Source organism: Ahaetulla prasina, chromosome 4 (assembly GCF_028640845.1).
Source record: "Ahaetulla prasina isolate Xishuangbanna chromosome 4, ASM2864084v1, whole genome shotgun sequence".
Taxonomy (NCBI): Eukaryota; Metazoa; Chordata; class Lepidosauria; order Squamata; family Colubridae; genus Ahaetulla; species Ahaetulla prasina.
Genome location: NC_080542.1, coordinates 15,054,289 through 15,071,399, shown reverse-complemented (window position 1 = coordinate 15,071,399; position 17,111 = coordinate 15,054,289). Strand labels below are relative to the sequence as shown.

The 17,111-nt window shown below is 38.7% G+C and overlaps 1 protein-coding gene across 1 annotated transcript in view; it reads right to left on the bottom strand.

The window, feature by feature from the left end:
• The window catches only part of LOC131197978 (vomeronasal type-2 receptor 26-like), a 42,849-nt gene extending 25,738 nt beyond the window's left edge, over positions 1–17,111 (bottom strand). Inside the window, exons 1-3 of the mRNA XM_058182486.1 lie at positions 16,936–17,111; positions 11,994–12,285; positions 8,782–9,642 (exon numbers count right to left, since the gene is read on the bottom strand). Coding sequence (XP_058038469.1) covers positions 8,782–9,642; positions 11,994–12,285; positions 16,936–17,111 — 1,329 coding nt within the window. The remainder of the gene's footprint in view (positions 1–8,781; positions 9,643–11,993; positions 12,286–16,935) is intronic.

The window sequence follows — 17,111 nt, the reverse complement described above, 5'->3', positions numbered from 1 at the left end:
ATGCTGATGGTTTCCAGTGTGATTTAAAAAATCGCGAAACATTTTGAATTTTAAATATTCCTGCATGAATATGATCTAAAAATCTTTTTTCCACACAAATCCTAAAACTAGATAAAGAGAATCCAATTAAACATACAAGTCAGAAAAATATTATGCTTTTTAATTGATTTAAGGAAAGACAAACAGTGTTTAAAGAAAGGATTCAAGGAAAGATAAAAAATTTAAGGAAAGGCAAATACAGCTAAATGACCCACATGCTGTAAACAACATACAGTATTTAACTTCATTCAAAATGCCAAGTAAACATTTTAATTAATCTGTAGTAGTCGATCCTTTTTATTAAAATCAGGCCTCAAAATAATGATGTAACATTTGGGGAAAAAGATGCAGCCCAGTAATCCAGCTGCTGAAGCCAAAATGGAGAAGATCTCCACAGCCACCATGTACTTCCCCTTGGTGCTCAAATAGGTGGGAACAAATGATGCCCAGACACTGCAAAAAACTAGCATGCTGAAGGTGATAAATTTGGCTTCATTAAAGATATCAGGTAAATTTCTAGCCAGGAAAGCCACTATGAAACTGGTAGCTGTCAAGAACCCCATGACACCAAGAACAATATAAAACATAGGTGTTGAACCTTCATTACATTCTAGGATAATGTCTTCAACCGCTGAATGTGTGTCAGAATCTGGGAATGGGGGAGAAATTGCCAGCCATACTGCACAAATGGTGCATTGTGACAGGGAGCAAGAAAGGACAATCGTATTGGCTATTCTTTTTCCCACCCATTTCCTCATTTTGGAGCCTGGCTTAGTGGCCATGAAAGCAAGAACAACAATGGTTGTTTTCCCCAATATGCAAGAAAGCGCTACAGAGAAGATGATGCCAAAAGCAGTTTGTCGCATGAGACATTTGACTTGGTCAGGTTGCCCAATGAAAAGCAAAGTGCAAAGGAAGGAGAGGCTGAGAGCAATGAGAAGGGTGTAAGTGAGGTTCCTGTTGTTGGCTTTGACAATGGGAGTGTCCTGGTATTTAATGAAGGTCCCCAGAATTAAAGCTGAAATGAAAGACAAGGAGACTGCAATAATCCCCAAAGAAATCCCCAAAGGCTCTTGATAATTTAAGAATTGTATCTTTTTTTGAAGGCATCTGTCCAGGTCTTTGCTTGGATATTGGTCCTCTGGACACGAGAAACAGTCATGTGAATCTAAAAATAAAACAAAAGCCTGTTCATAGAAACATTATTAATTTTAACCATAAAAAGATTAAATGCAGTTAATCTTATTAACCTTATGCCACCAGACTTGAAATTCTGGATTTAGAAAATTTAGAACTACGCTGCCTTAGGCATGACCTGACCATAACTCATAAAATCATCTGCTACAATGTCCTTCCTGTTGAAGACTACTTCAACTTCAACCACAACAATACACGTGCACACAATAGATTCAAACTTGAAGTGAACTGCTCTAATCTTGATTGTAGAAAATATGACTTCAGTAACAGCACTACCTGACTCCATGGTCTCATCCCAAAATCCCCAAAACTTTAACCTAAGACTGTCTACTGTTGACCTCACCCCATTCCTAAGAGGTCTGTAAGGGGTGTACATAAGAGCATCAGTGTGCTTGCCATTCCTGTCCTAATGTTCCCTTTGGTTGTATTCATTTTGTGTGGTTATTTCATGTTTATATTTATATATATTGTTGTGTTTGACAAAATAAAAAAATAAAAAAATCCATTAAAATCCTGGATTCATTTCATCTATAAAGGTAAAGGTTCCCCTCGCACATATGTGCTAGTTGTTCCTGACTCTAGGGGGCGGTGCTCATCTCCATTTCAATATCAAACAGCCAGCACTGTTCGAAGACGTCTTTTTGCCTTCAATCTTTCCCAACATCAGGGTCTTTTCCAATGAATCCTTTCTTCTCAATAGGTGGCCAAAGTATTTGAGCTTCAGTTTCGGTATCTGTCCTTCCAAAAAACAGTCAGGATTTATTTCCTTTAGGATTGACTGATTCGACTGATTGACTGCGGTCCAAGGGACTCTCAAAAGTCCACTTACCTTTACTGGTTTGCAATAGGAGCTTCTGTGCATACGTAGATCATTCGTGATGACATCCAGGCAGGTGGGCAGAGCCTCCTGCAGCCATTACTACGGGTTCGCAAGAACTGGACTGAACTGGGAGCAACCCACCACTGATTTGAAAGCATAAATTCTTTGGCAGTCAACCTTCCTTATGGTCCAACTCTCACAGTCATACATTATTATGGGGAAAGCCATTGCATTCACAATTTAAGAAACCGGGGAAGGTTCTTTCTGAGTTATTTGCCATGCTCCCATTTCTTTTGTATTATTATTTTTTTTAATCTGACAATTGCATAGTCTGTGGCTATTCGTTCTGTCTCCCTAAATTCTTCTCACATATATTTTCCTTCTAAACTTTTTCTAAAGACTATTTTAGAGCAAATTACAATTCATAATGTGCTGCCATTCTGTTGTGTCTGTGCTCCCCGAGCCAGGCCTGCTGCCAGAAAGTGACTTGGACAGTGAGGGGGAAGAGCCGTCAGGACTTATCTCGGGCCCACCGGCTTGCCTGGCTCAGCTCCAGGAGCCAGAAACAGGCCAGGTGGAAGAGATAACAAGGCCTCCATCCCCCCCCACAAGGCCACGCCTGCAGACCCAGCTGACGGCAATCAGGCTTGGTTTCGTAGGCAGGAGAGGAAGGAACAACAGAAGCAAGGGTGGGGCAGGCCTAGGAAGTGCTGAGTCATGGAGCCACACCCCACAGGATATAAAAGGCAGCAAGAGCTGCTGTGTCTCTTTGTAACAGGCAAATCCACTGATTAAGAGCTGAAGTTTGTTTCTAGGTGACTCACCAGCGTCGTGGAAGGTAACGGAGGCTCTTGGCAGACGCTGGCTATTCTGCTGCCAGAGCTGATAGTGACGGCTAATTAAGCCATCATTCGGATGGAGGCGAAGGAGGACAGAACACATTCTTAATTTTTAAAAAGCTCTTGTATAGCTATCTCTAAATTGAAACGCATCACCGCTTTAAATTATTTAACAAATAGAGAGAAAATGTATACAATAGGAAGTAAGAACAAATCTGAGTAGAAAGCAGTGGCAAAACATTAATGTAATTGCAAGCAATGGCGTGGATAAAAAATTACTAGGAATTGAGTCTGATGTAAAACTGTACCTCTGAAAGGAAGGTACAAAGGAAGCATTCTGAATATTCCACTAATAAATATTGCTTTCTTACAATACTTTCTTTTCCAGGAAAACATAAGGAAGAACCATCTGAATCCAATAATCCTTAAGAAAGGTAACATATTTTAGGGTAATCACATTGGCTTTGTCATCAACTACCTCTAGCACTGAACTAGAAACAATTACGGATCTTTTTTTTTTTTAAGAAAAGCTGAATTATATAAGCATGATGCAAAACTCAAGATTGCAGTTACTGTAATATTAATTAAATAATCCATATTTTCTTTCTCTTACCAATTTGGTCGGCAATTTTCCCTTCTGGACACAGCGCACAGTCATAGCAACAAGATAATTTCCCTTCCACTTTTATCTTGTTATAGCCTAAGAGACATTTGTCATTACATATGGAAAGAGGCAATGCCTGTTAATAAAATATATATATATATATATTTGGAATTCTTTCCCATAAATAAATGATATTTGGGGATTGTTCTTTTCTTTATCTATATAAATAAAATGTTTGCATGTAAATACAACACTGAAAAATCATTTTCCAGTTCTCTTTCTTTTTTAAGATTTTGCCACTGAATCCTTTAACCATTATCTCACAGATGTTATCTTAAAATGTTTCATCAATGAATGGACACATCAGTGGTGGGTTTCTACCAGTTCACCCTGGTTTGTGCAAACTGGCAGTGGCGGTGGTGGGAGGTTCCACCCACCTGCCCGGACAACATCATGGACAATCATCATGGACAATCATGGTCACAATTATGAACCAGTAGCGAAGGTAAGTGGAACCCACCACTGGAACACATCCATATTTAATTTGATTTCCATACAGGGAAGATCAAGTGTGAACTTAATCTGATACTGGATATTGGAAATATATATTGTTAAAAGAAACTTGTGACTGGGTTCTACTCTTACTAGAATACTTTCTAGATATAGTGCATTGCAATGAAGTTCACGCAGAATCAGTGATTGTGTTGCTTAGCAAGCTCAATGTTTAGTGCAGTTGTTTAAGTCATCCTGGTTAGGTTTATCATGTGTGAATATATCCTACTTGGGGCCTGCTATAAAAAGAGAAAGGTTTCTCCTCTCCAGTTGGGTCTGACTCTAGAAACTGCTGCTCAACTCCATTTCCTACCCAAGAGAGACAGTGTTGTCAAACGCATTTCCACGGTCATGTGGCCAGCATGACTGTATGCCAAGGTGCATGGATACCACCAGTAGTTGGATTCATCCAGTTCTGGCTGTTCAGGAGAATCAGTAGTTAAATTTCTGGCTGGCCCCTCCCCTCCCTCTCTCCTTCCAGGAGTCCCCATGCACCTCATTTTGGCTCCCAGGTAAGTGCAGGGAGGCCTACTAGGCCTAAAATGGGGCAGGAGGGGTGGCACATCCCCCCTCCGTGGCCCGTTTTTGCTCCCAGGGGGGTGTAGGAGGCTGAGTGCTGCCTGTCACACCCCCTGGTCACGCCCACCATGGACATACCCACACAGCCAGTCATTAGGGCAGAGAACCAGTTGTTAAATTAATTGAATCCCACCACTGGATACAGCATGCTATATTTAAAACAAATCTGGAAGTATCAGAAGCTACTTTCTGTGGATCTCCTCAGTATCATATGCATTTAGTGTGATTGTGAACACAGCACCTCTCTGCTATTTAGTAAAGGAAGCTGGCCTCTTTCTATCTCCAAGATGCACTTGCTTTACTTAATAATCAGATTAATGGTAATGAATGGATTCTTGAAGACAAATATATACCAGAATGCTTGTTCTTTGGTCCAGTCTAACAGCAGTATTGGTTTTCACACATTCAAAAAATGGCCTATGCCGCATAGTATTTTGAGAAGTAAATTTTCCTCAGGTAACTTTATCCTAGTCTCTTGCCACTTCAAAAATAACCACTTGTCTGAAATGCTGGCTCTACTCATCTATTGAAATATTATTAATTTTAGAACTCTAAAGTGCTGTTTTCCTCATATTTTTTATTTTTAAAAACAATTTTATACAATAGTCATTATCAAACAAAGTAACAAGAAATCAACATTAAATACAGATTAAATAACAAGAAAAATGCTTAAGTTGATAGGGATCTTCACTAAAATATATATTTATTAATAAAATATACACATTGATGTTACTGATAAATAATTGTTGGGACGATGAATCTTTTAATACTTTATATTTCCTATGTAATTTTTCTAGAGACGGTACAGAAATTATAAGCTATACTTTATCTGAAGTCTTGTGAAATGATGACATTCATCTGATTTTCCACAGTGAGCTACCCAACTGTCTGCTAATCTGTCTGCTAAACTGTCTGCAACTGTCTGCTAATCTGCAGGATTATATTATATTGTACAGAGCCCAGAGCCTCTCTTTGAGGGAGATGGGAGGTTTAGAAATGTGATATATAAAAAAAGAAAAGTTTTTTTTCCCTTGATACAATTATAGCAAAAAACAAAAAAGAGACTTGGAACAGAAATGTACACTTTTCTTCTGTTCTGAATGGTAGGATAAGATAGGATAGGATAGGATAGGATAGGATAGGATAGGATAGGATAGGATAGGATAGGATAGGATAGGATAGGATAGGATTCTTTATTGGCGAAGTGTGATTGAACACAAAATGAATTTGTCTTTGGTGCATATGCTCTCAGTGTACATAAAAAGACAAGATACATTCGTCAAGAATCATAAGGTACAACACTCAATGATTTCCTCATTAACACACACACATACAAACACACACATCAATAGCACTTAGACTTATATATCGCTTCATAATGCTTTTACAGCCCTCTCTAAGTGGTTTACAGAGTCAGCATATTGCCCCCAACGATCTGGGTCCTCATTTTACCAACCTTGGAAGGATGGAAGGTTGGGTCAACCTTGAGCCGGTGAGATTTGAACTGCCAAACGGCACCTAGCAGTCAGCTGAAGTAGCCTGCAGTGCTGCGCTCTAACCACTGTTCCACCTTGGCTCTTATATGAATATATGTATATATTATTATTATTATGAAATAATATTAAATAATAATCAATAATAATTATTAAGAAGAAATAAATGTATAAATAAACATTACAGGGTTCTCCCTTAGGAAAAGTTCAGAAAACATATCATCTTGCCATATTCTTTCCCACATTTATATGTCTCTCTTTATTTTTCTAAAAAAAAATCTGCTTCCTAGTTTTCACTGCTTCCTAGTTTTTTATTGAATTATATGTTGTCATGTTAAGAATAATGTTCATTTTAAAAAACTGCACCACTTGGATTACTTAAGCGAGAGAGAAATTATAAAAATAAATCTTTTCTAACGATACTTTCTTTTATTGCAAATATATTTCAATACATCCAAATCCAAACATCCAATTCTGTTTCAACAGAAGGATTGTTTCATGTAGAAATGTCTTAAAATATATAAACCTGCAGATTGGCAGAGTTTTGCAGTGGACCTAACAACAGTTGGTTCTGTTTGTATCTCATTCAAAAGAAAGATGAGTTGGGGGCAATAAGTTGACTTTGTATATACTATACAAATGGATGAAGACTATTGCTTAACATAGTGTAAGCCGCCCTGAGTCTTTGGAGAAAGGCAGGATATAAATGCAAATAAAAAAAAATTAGCCTGTTAAACAATTAAGATATTTTTTTACGTCATTTACAACATCAATGGTTACAAAAAGTAAACTATGAAACACACCTGATTCAATATGTGGGGCCAAATAATCTCCTTCTCAGAAATGGTGAGGAACTTCTCTGGGGGAGCCATGGGGTCAATCTTTCCAACCTGGACTCTCAGAAATGATTTGTTTGGGAAAATGACCCAATTGAGAATATCAAATCCAGTCAGTAATTCTCCATTAGGACCAAAAGAAACCTGCTCTCCAAAATTGTTGTTGAAGGAGAGTTGCCTCAAAAAATGGTGTAGCTGAATGAAATATATATATATATCAGGATTCATTGAATAGCACAGATCAGGGGTGAAATATCCTTTCTTTTATGTACACTGACAAATTTCTTTTATGCACCAAGACAAATTCCTTGTGTGTCCAATCACACTTGGCCAATAAAAATTCTATTCTATTCTATTCTATTCTATTCTATTCTATTCTATTCTATTCTATTCTATTCTATTCTATTCTAAATGCTACCGGTTCACACTGGTTCGGGCGAACTTGAAGTAAAAAAAAAAGCTCCCGGTTCATCTGAACTGGTATTTCCGACAATCAGCTGTGCCACACAATTTATATTCGCTGCTTTCTAGTGAATCTAAATCATGCAGCACAGCTGTTACGCCCTCCTTCGCTGTTCTACTTACCTTTGAAACCTTCTTTTTCCATGGAAGCACACATTTGGTGTGCACTGCACATGTACATGCACGCAGCATGCAGTTGGTGCATACTGTGCATGCGCACACAGCATGCATTTGCCATGCACTGCAGATGCACTCGTGCGCAGAGTGCTTTTGGCACATACCCATGCATAAGCCTGTGCAGCATGCTTTTGACACACACCGCACATGCGTGGGCAACGAATGGCAATCCATAGAGGATTTCATCACTAGCACACTGGTTTTTCTCAGTTTGGTCTGTGCTCAATGAACAATAACCAGTCAAATCTACACTACTTGACAACTTTTCAGATGAGGATTCCATCACAAAAGGAAAAATCCTACAGATCGTTATCCTACAGGTCGATCAGTAATCATGTAAGTGGCTTAGACTCTTTTAAAAGGAGGTTTTCTACATGTTTTCCACAGAAAAATGTTTTTTAAGGTTCTGCTGATGTGGAACTCAGGTGAGATCCCCAGAGTAGCCTTTAAATTTTTATTTTTTTTAAAGTTTAAAGCCTTTGCCGATCTCAGCTGAGGGCGGGATCCTCAAAGGCTTTTTTTTTACTTTTAAAGGTATGTTTTGGCTGAAGCAAAACCGGCTTTTAAAAGTTAAAAAAAAATTCTCTGCAGATGGTGGGGCTCAGCAGAGGCAGGGGGGTCGGGGCCAGGGATTTTTGCTACCGGTCCTCCGAACCAACAGCTGCCATCGCTACCTAATCGGGAGAGCCGGTGCGAATCGGGAGCATTTCACCCATGGTGAGCTCCCATTACTTGTCCCAGCTTCTGACAACCTAGCAGTTTCGAAAGCACGTAAAAATGCAAGTAGAAAAAATAGGGACCACCTTTGGTGGGAAGGTAACAACGTTCCGTGTGCCTTTGGCATTGAGTCATGCCAGCCACATGACCATGGAGATGTCTTCGGACAGCGCTGGCTCTTCGGCTTTGAAACGGAGATGAGCACTGCCCCCTAGAGTCGGCAACGAGTAGCACGTATGTGCGAGGGGAACCTTTACCTTTACTATATGCATATATGTGTATATTTCATGTAACATTACCAGGTGGCACTCAAAATTACATTTCATATTATATGCAAAAAATATAACTCTTTTTTAAAAGTTTGACTATGATTTAACCAGTTTAAGATTGCAGCTTTTTCTCCCTGATTTATATTTTTGCTGCATTCTGTCTTTCTGAAATTTTGCATTAGCAAAATTAGCACTACCTGCCATGGTGATTGAAGGAAGAGCTTCCATCTCCTGTCATCAATTATTCGGCCCGCTTTGAGTTTGGAGGAGCGCATGGCCTTCAGAGCATGTGCCACAGCATAGACTGCATTGTAGATGCTGTAACTATGTCCATTCATGGTGGTCTCAAAGACAGAATTAGGAAGAGTCGCCAGCTTCTCTTCTCCAGTGCAGATCCTTTCAGCATTCCCATCTGTAACATCGCTGGAGAATGAGCATTCAAATGCATCTTTCCAGAATTCTCTAATAAAACCATCTTCTTTTTCAAAGTTTGGGTTTCTGTTCTGAATAAATTGTTGGAACCCTATCACATCCTTTGAATGAATGGCAAAGGAAAGTGTACCATGGAGAAAATCAATGGGCAACTGTCTTTGCATCAGAATGGAGGTGAATTCCATCTGAGCTGTCATGATCCAAATTTTGGTTTTTCTCTCTTTGGGAATATCCTCAGAGTCTAACAAGTAGATCATAATTCTCAAAGTTGTTATGGTCCAGATTTCACCATTCAAGATCACTGCACTGACAGTACTCCTCATGATCACTTGATATAATTTATCTGCCTCTTCAATCATTTCAGCAGCTTCATTACCATACATCATTTTAGTGAAAGATTCTATAAAGTCAAAGCAGATTCCTTTCTCGGAAAACATGGGAAGACTATTTTGAATGAACTTCTGTTTATTGCCCTCATCCATGGAAACTATCCCTACCCACGTCCATTCAAAATGTAACAATAAATATAGTATTCCATTAAACTGATAGATCTCATTTGGGAACATCCAGCTGAAGAAAACTGCATCTGCTTCATTATTCATTGATGGAACTGTTCCATATGAGATCTAAATTAAAAAATAATAATACAGGCAAACAAAGATAATCAAAGAAATAATTTGAATATCTGCATGATTATTGGGACTCTGGCTTAATATGTGGAACCTCTAGTAGAAGGTAAAAGTTCCCCCACACGTATGTACTAGTCATTTCCGGCTCTAAGGGCGGTGCTCATCTCTGTTTCAAAGCCAAAGAGGCAGCGCTGTCTGAAGACATCTCTGTGGTCATATGGCTGGCATGACTAAATGTCAAAGGTGCACAGAACGCTGTTACCTTCCCACCAAAGGTGGTCCCTATTTTTCTACTTGCATTTTTTGTGTGTTTTCGAACTGCTAGGTTGGCAGAAGCTGGTACAAGTAACAGGAGCTCACCCCATTATGCGGCACTAGGGATTTGAACCGCTGAACTGCCGACTTTTCAATCGACAAGCTCAGCGTTTTAGCCACTGAGCCACATCTCTATATAACCCAATTTTGGGTTAATAATTTGAGTGGGATTGGTACCAAACTTCTCCTTATCAGCTTTACAGTATGGATCTGGAAAGGCTGTATGTTGAGCATTAAAAACAGTAGCATATTTCTTTCCCACTTATAAATTGATCCTACCATCAGTCTATGCATTTGAAATACTTCTGGGAAAAAGGGTATCATGAAGACCATTGGTAGTTGTAAATGAGCAGTGTGGTATGGGAGGAGAGAACATTGGAAGAAGAATTTGAAAAAGACAGAAAAGAACTGAGCACTGAAGTCCTAAATGAAAGAAGTAGGAGGCCTATTCCATCCCAAGAGGAATGTATTATATCAGGGGTAGTCAACCTTTTTATACCTACTGCCCACTTTTGTATCTCTGTTAGTAGTAAAATTTTCTAACCGCCCACTGGTTCCACAGTAATGCACCATGTATCGTCATCTGTGCATGCCTCTCATGCATCGTGGATTGGGTTTGTGGGGGGCACCGGCTACCAGTTCTGCTTGTCTGTTACAGCTGGGTGGTGTGGGGGGAGATGCGTGAGCTATTCTGGGATGAGGCTCTTTTGTTTGCGGTCGTACTATAGTGCCATTTAGTTTCACTTACATAATATGAACTAAACTTATGCGCGGGCGATACAAATAGTATATTTTCAGAAATTTAAATTGTCACGGGGAATTTTATGAAAACCTAATGAAAATGTTTTTAAATAATGCTATGAAATGTTTTTAAAAAGTCAATTAAATTAAAAAAAAAGGAAAGTGCTTCAATATCGGACAAAACCCCTACCGCCCACCATGAAAGCTGGAACGCCCACTAGTGGACGGTAGGGACCAGGCTGACTACCACTGTATTATATTAATGAAACATTCCAAGAATTTTCAGAAGAACAAAAACATTACAATACTTCATTTCTACCATGCTGCTTTCTGAAATGGCATCTGAAATAATTGTGTGAAATGATACACGAAACGAAAGGGTCAACCTATTTCCCAGAGCACCAGAAGGCAGGAAAAGAAGCAATGGATGGAAACTAATCAAAGAGAGAAGCAACTTAGAACTAAGAAGAAATTTCCTGACAGTTAGAACAATTAATAAGTGGAACAACTTGCCTCCAGAAGCTGTGGGTGCTCCATCGCTGGAGATATTTAAGAAGAGACTGGACAGCCATTTGTTCAGATTGGTATAGGAGGTTAGACTAGAAGACTTCCAACAGATAAGAACAAGGAGGTATAGATTGAAATAAGATGTAATATATGTAATATAGTATGTATCTGTAAATATGTAAAAGAAGTTAAGTACAGTATGTGTATAGAATTCATAAGTAGTAACGTATATTGAAGATATATGCCCTATGCCCTACCCTATGGAACGAACTTCCCCCTGGACTTCGACAACTCCTTGATCTTCGGACCTTTCGCTGCGAACTGAAGACCTATCTATTTTTCCGTGCAGGACTGGCATAGAATTTTTAAATTTTATTATTGGGTTTTTAATATTTAGTTAGGTTTTATGGTTTTTTTAAATGTATTTTAAATTGGGCCAAATTTGAATAAGTTTTTTAGTTATTGTTTTATTTGTATTATGTCATTGATTGCTGTTTTTACTTGGCTGTAAACCGCCCTGAGTCCTTCGGTAGAAGGGTGGTATACAAATTAAATAATAATAATAATAATAATAATAATAATAATAATAATAATAATAATAATAATAATAATAATAATAATAATAATAATAATAATAATATAAGGCCATGATTTGTATACATTTATATTTTGTATGGCGGAGATATCACCAAGATGGTTCCACCATGTCCAATTTTTGTTTTAACAATAAAGTTGGTTTTTTTTAGAAAAGAATAAATTAATTTTGTTTCACATTTTTTCCTCACCTGCGGAAATTTATAGTTGTACAGCATAATTGCCATCTTGAGACAGGTCTTTCTCTGTGGTCCTCCTATCACAGCTACTGCACTGTTCTGGATATCACACTTGTAGTTTGGGATAAATCTGTCTCTGGTAGAGAGAAGTTCCATTGCTAAAAGATACGTTGAGCTTTCCTCAGAATTGTCAGTAGCAATGTGGAAACCAAGGGTGACGTTGGGTAAAATTCTAGTATGTTCATTGATCTCTTTTATAGCAAATGCCAGAGCCAATGTGTGTTGGTAATTATGAGTAAGGAACCTTCAGCAAGAGTAATAAAACATATTGGTATATGCTTTCTTTAGAACCCAAAAACAATTCCATTCTCTTGTTTTATACAGTCTCATCAATATGTCAATGGAGATTCACAACTAGTTCCCTTCCAAAACTCTGGTCTCTAGCCACAGTCATCCCCATCTTCAAAAAAGGAGATCCCAGCCTAGTTGAAAATTACAGACCTATCTCTCTATGTTGTGTCTCATGCAAAGTAATAGAATCTAACCAATCCATTATACTCTACCTTGAAACAAACAACCTTCTCTCTAATAAACAATTTGGTTTCAGAAAAAAATTGTCTTGTAACTTGCAACTTCTCCATTGCAAAAACATATGGACTACCAACCTTGATCAAGGAAAAGCAATAGATGCAATCTACATAGACTTCTGCAAAGCTTTTGACTCAGTAATACATGATAAACTTCTCCTCAAACTAAAATCCTACGGCATTTCAGGACCTCTTCACAATTGGATAAATGCCTTCCTGTCCATCAGACAACAAGTGGTCAAAATTGGCAACGCTATATCAACTCCTGTTCCTGTCAAATGTGGTGTTCCCCAAGGTAGTGTTCTTGGACCAACACTCTTCATACTATACATAAATGATCTCTGTGACCTTAGCTCTAGTTATTGTGTTCTCTTTGCTGACAATGTCAAACTATTTAATACCACTAACAATACTTCTACCCTTCAAGAAGACCTCGACTTTGTTTCCAATTGGTCTAAAACTTAGCAACTCCAAATCTCAACCAGCAAATGCTCAGTCTTACATATTGGAAAAAAAGAACCCTATCAACAAGTACAAACTTGATGGTCATTACCTTACTGACGACCCCCACCGTCAAAGATCTTGGAGTTTTCATATCAAATGACCTTAATGCCAAAATCCACTGCAACTACGTAGTAAAATAGGCTTTAAGAGTTGTAAACCTAATTTTAGGCAGCTTCTTTTCCAAAAACTCTACACTACTAACTAGAGCATACAAAACATTTGCCAGACCTATTCTTGAATACAGCTCATCCGTCTGGAACCCATACCACATCTCTGACATTAATACAATCGAATGCGTCCAGATATATTTTACTAGAAGAGTTCTTCGCTCCTCCGAAAACAACAAAATACCTTATACCACCAGGCTTGCAATCCTGGGTTTAGAAAACTTAGAACTCCGCCAACTCCGACATGATCTGTGTTTAACACACAAAATCATCTATTGCAATATCCTTCCTGTAAAAGACTACTTCAGCTTCAATCACAATAATACAAGAGCAAACAATAGATTCAAACTTAATGTCAACCGCTTCAAACTTGATTGCAGAAAATATGACTTCTGTAACAGAGTTGTTAACGCTTGGAACTCATTACCTGACTCCATAGTCTCTACTCAAAATCCCAAAATCTTCAACCAAACTGTCTACTGTCTGTCTACTTTTGACCTCACCCCATTCCTAAGAGGACTATAAAGGGCGTGCATAAGAGCACAAATGTGCCTACCGTTCCTGTCCTATTGTTCCTTTCATTATATCAAATTCTCAATCATCCAAGTCATGGTTGTCCGGAAGGTGTTTTTCAAAAGGCAACTGGACTTTCTTGGGGGTTTTTTTCCCTTGAAAACATTTCACTTCTCATCCAATAAGGTTCTGACTGAATGGTGGGGAATAGGAGGATTTATATTTTTTGCAGTCATCTGCTAGTTAGTACTGTGAAGGTAGGGACACAGTGGCTCAGTGGATAAAACACTGAGCTTCCTGATCAAAAGGTCGGCAGTTCAGGGGTTCGAATCCCTAGTGCCGCCAAACAGGGTGAGCTCCTATTACTTGTCCCGGCTTCTGCCAACCTAGCAGTTCGAAAGCACATAAAAAAGCAAGTAGAAAAATAGGGACCACCTTTGGTAGGAAGGTAACAATGTTCCGTGTGCCTTTGGCATTGAGTCACACCAGCCACATGACCACGGAGACATCTTCAGACAGCGCTGGCTCTTTGGCTTTGAAATGGAGATGGGCACTGCCCCCTAGAGTCAGGAATGACTAGCACATATGTGCGAGGGAAACTTTTACCTTTACCTTTTACTCTGAAGGTAGAACTTCAGTGACTATTCTGACTGACCTTCAGAGTGCTAACAAACAGATGACTGCAAAAAATATAAATTCTTCTATTCCTCACCATTCAGTCAGAACTGAAGAAGCTTCTTGGCTAAGAGGCAAAATGTTTTCAAGGAATAACCTGACTCGGTGGCTCAGTGGCTAAGACACTGAGCTTGTCGATCAGAAAAGTCGGCAGTTCGGCAGTTCCCTAGTACAGTTCTCCTGCATGAGCTGGGGGTTGGACTAGATGACCTTCAAGGTCCCTTCCATGTCTGTTACTGTTAACTCTTAAATAAACCGGGGGAGTCCAACTGCCTTTTGAAAAGCACCATTGGGAGAATCAAACCAACATACTTAGTTTTGTGCTTGACATTACAGGTAGCTGTGGACACTTAAACTCTTGTGGTTACCAATCATAATCAAAGTGTATGAGATTCAAAGAACGGGCCTAGCTGTTAAGAAAAGAGAGCCTTTTCAACCTGTTCTGTGATCGCTTTATCATTCTTAATTTGGTGAATTTCAAATTCACGATAAAAATCGGGGTGCCACATTTGAAATAACACCCCAAAGAAGAATGAAGTGAAGCAGTTACATGTTAGATTAGAGGGGTCACCAACCTTTCGGACCTCAGGGACCACTAAATTCATAATTTTAAATCCCGAGGACCACTAATATGATTTTTTTAAAAAGATAAATAGTATTTAGTGCAATATAAAAAATGCAAATAATTTTTCCTGCGGACCACCAAAATTTTCTCGCACACCACCAGTGGTCCACGGACCACTGGTTGGTGACCACTGTGTTAGAACATAGCATTCCTCAGTTATCTTGAATTAGAGTTTTGTCTCGATTTCAAAGATTGTACATCAGTTCAGATGTCGTGTCCTCCTTCCCCCCCTGCCCCCACCATACACCTGCTTCTCAAATGCACCTGAGAGTTTTCTGTTTCATTTCTTGATGAGATCAAAGAAAGGAAAACCTGGGGTGAATCAAAATGTAAATTACTTTGAGGTTATCTGCACGGTATGCATCATCAATTTATGAATAAGGTAGCAGGGAAGACTATATAAAATAATTTTAATTTCTCCGTGGGAAAAATATCATATAATTGCATGTATAAAATCAATAATATTTGTCTCGATGTAAATGCCAATGTCAAAGGAGGTCAGTTTGGCAGCTGTTTCTTCATTTGATTTGATTTTTGCAAGATTTTTTTTTTAACCAAAGAAAACCTTTTTTACAAAGTAATAGAAAAGATAATGGTAAAGGTTCCCCTCGCACATACGTGCTAGCCGTTGCCGACTCTAGGGGGTGGTGCTCATCTCCGTTTCAAAGCCAAAGAGCCAGCACTGTCCAAAGACATCTCTGTGGTCATGTGGCCAGCATGACTCAATGCCAAAGGCGCACGGAACGCTGTTACCTTCCCACCAAAGGTGGTCCCTATTTTTTTCTACTTGCATTTTTATGTGCTTTTGAAACTGCTAGGTTGGCAGAAGCTGGGACAAGTAACGGGAGCTCACCCCATTACATGGCAGCACTAGGGCTTCAAATCACCAAGCTGCCGACCTTTCGATTGACAAGCTCAACGTCCTAGCCCCTGAGCCACCGCTTTCCAACAATAGAAAAGATATGGGAACTCATACACCCAGATATCTATAGGATCCTAACGTTCTCAAACAATTTCAAGTAAGTTTGTATATTACTACGTAATACAACTTAGTAACGTTCATTCACCTTAATTTTGTCCTACCCAAGAAATCTTGATGGGGATATGGTGATATTTATTTTTTTTTTTTTATTTTGTCACAACAATATATGTAACTATCATACAGAAAGGTTATATAGTATATAAAGGTATAAGCATATATATAGGAAAAAGAAAAGAAAAACAATAGGACAGGAACGGTAGGCACGTTTGTGCGCTTATGCACGCCCCTTATGGTCCTCTAGGAATGGGGTGAGGTCAATAGTAGAAAGTTTTTGGTTAAAGCTTTTAGGATTATGAGAAGAGACCACAGAGTCAGGTAAAGTATTCCAAGCACTGATGATTCTGTTACAGAAGTCATATTTTGTGCAATCTAGATTAAAGCGGTTGACATTAAGTTTAAATCTATTAGTTGCTCTAGTATTATTGCAATTAAAGCTGAAGTAGTCTTTGACAGGAAGGACATTACAATAGATGATTCTGTGAGTTAAACTTAGGTCTTGTTGAAGATATTCATCCGCAATTTTACAGAACTCTTTCATTTCTTATCTATGGCATCCTTATGGATTACCTTCAGAGATGTTCCACTATAATGATTCCATTTTCCTTTGGCCATATTCAGGGGGGAAAATGAGGCAAAGAAGTGTACCAAGCTATTGGTTCCATTTTAGGTGAAAACATTGGAAGAATCTGGAATTCAGAGGCATCTAAATAGGCAATCGCTAATAGCAGTAGTACAACATAGTGAGCACAAAATGTGAAAGAAACCAAATACGATGAAAAAATATCACCTAGAAGATAATGATGATGAAGACGATGAAGGAGGTAATGTTGAAAACACTTACAGATATTGATCGAGCAATTCATGAGCAGGAAGACTTTGGAAAGTGATTTCAGGTGAAAGGAAAAAGAGCTGAAAAATAATGGCAGCAATGATGATATATCCAGACTGATAATACTTGTGAACAATTGGAAGAGGCCCAGTGATGTTGCAAATGGGGAAAGTAAAAATGCACATCAT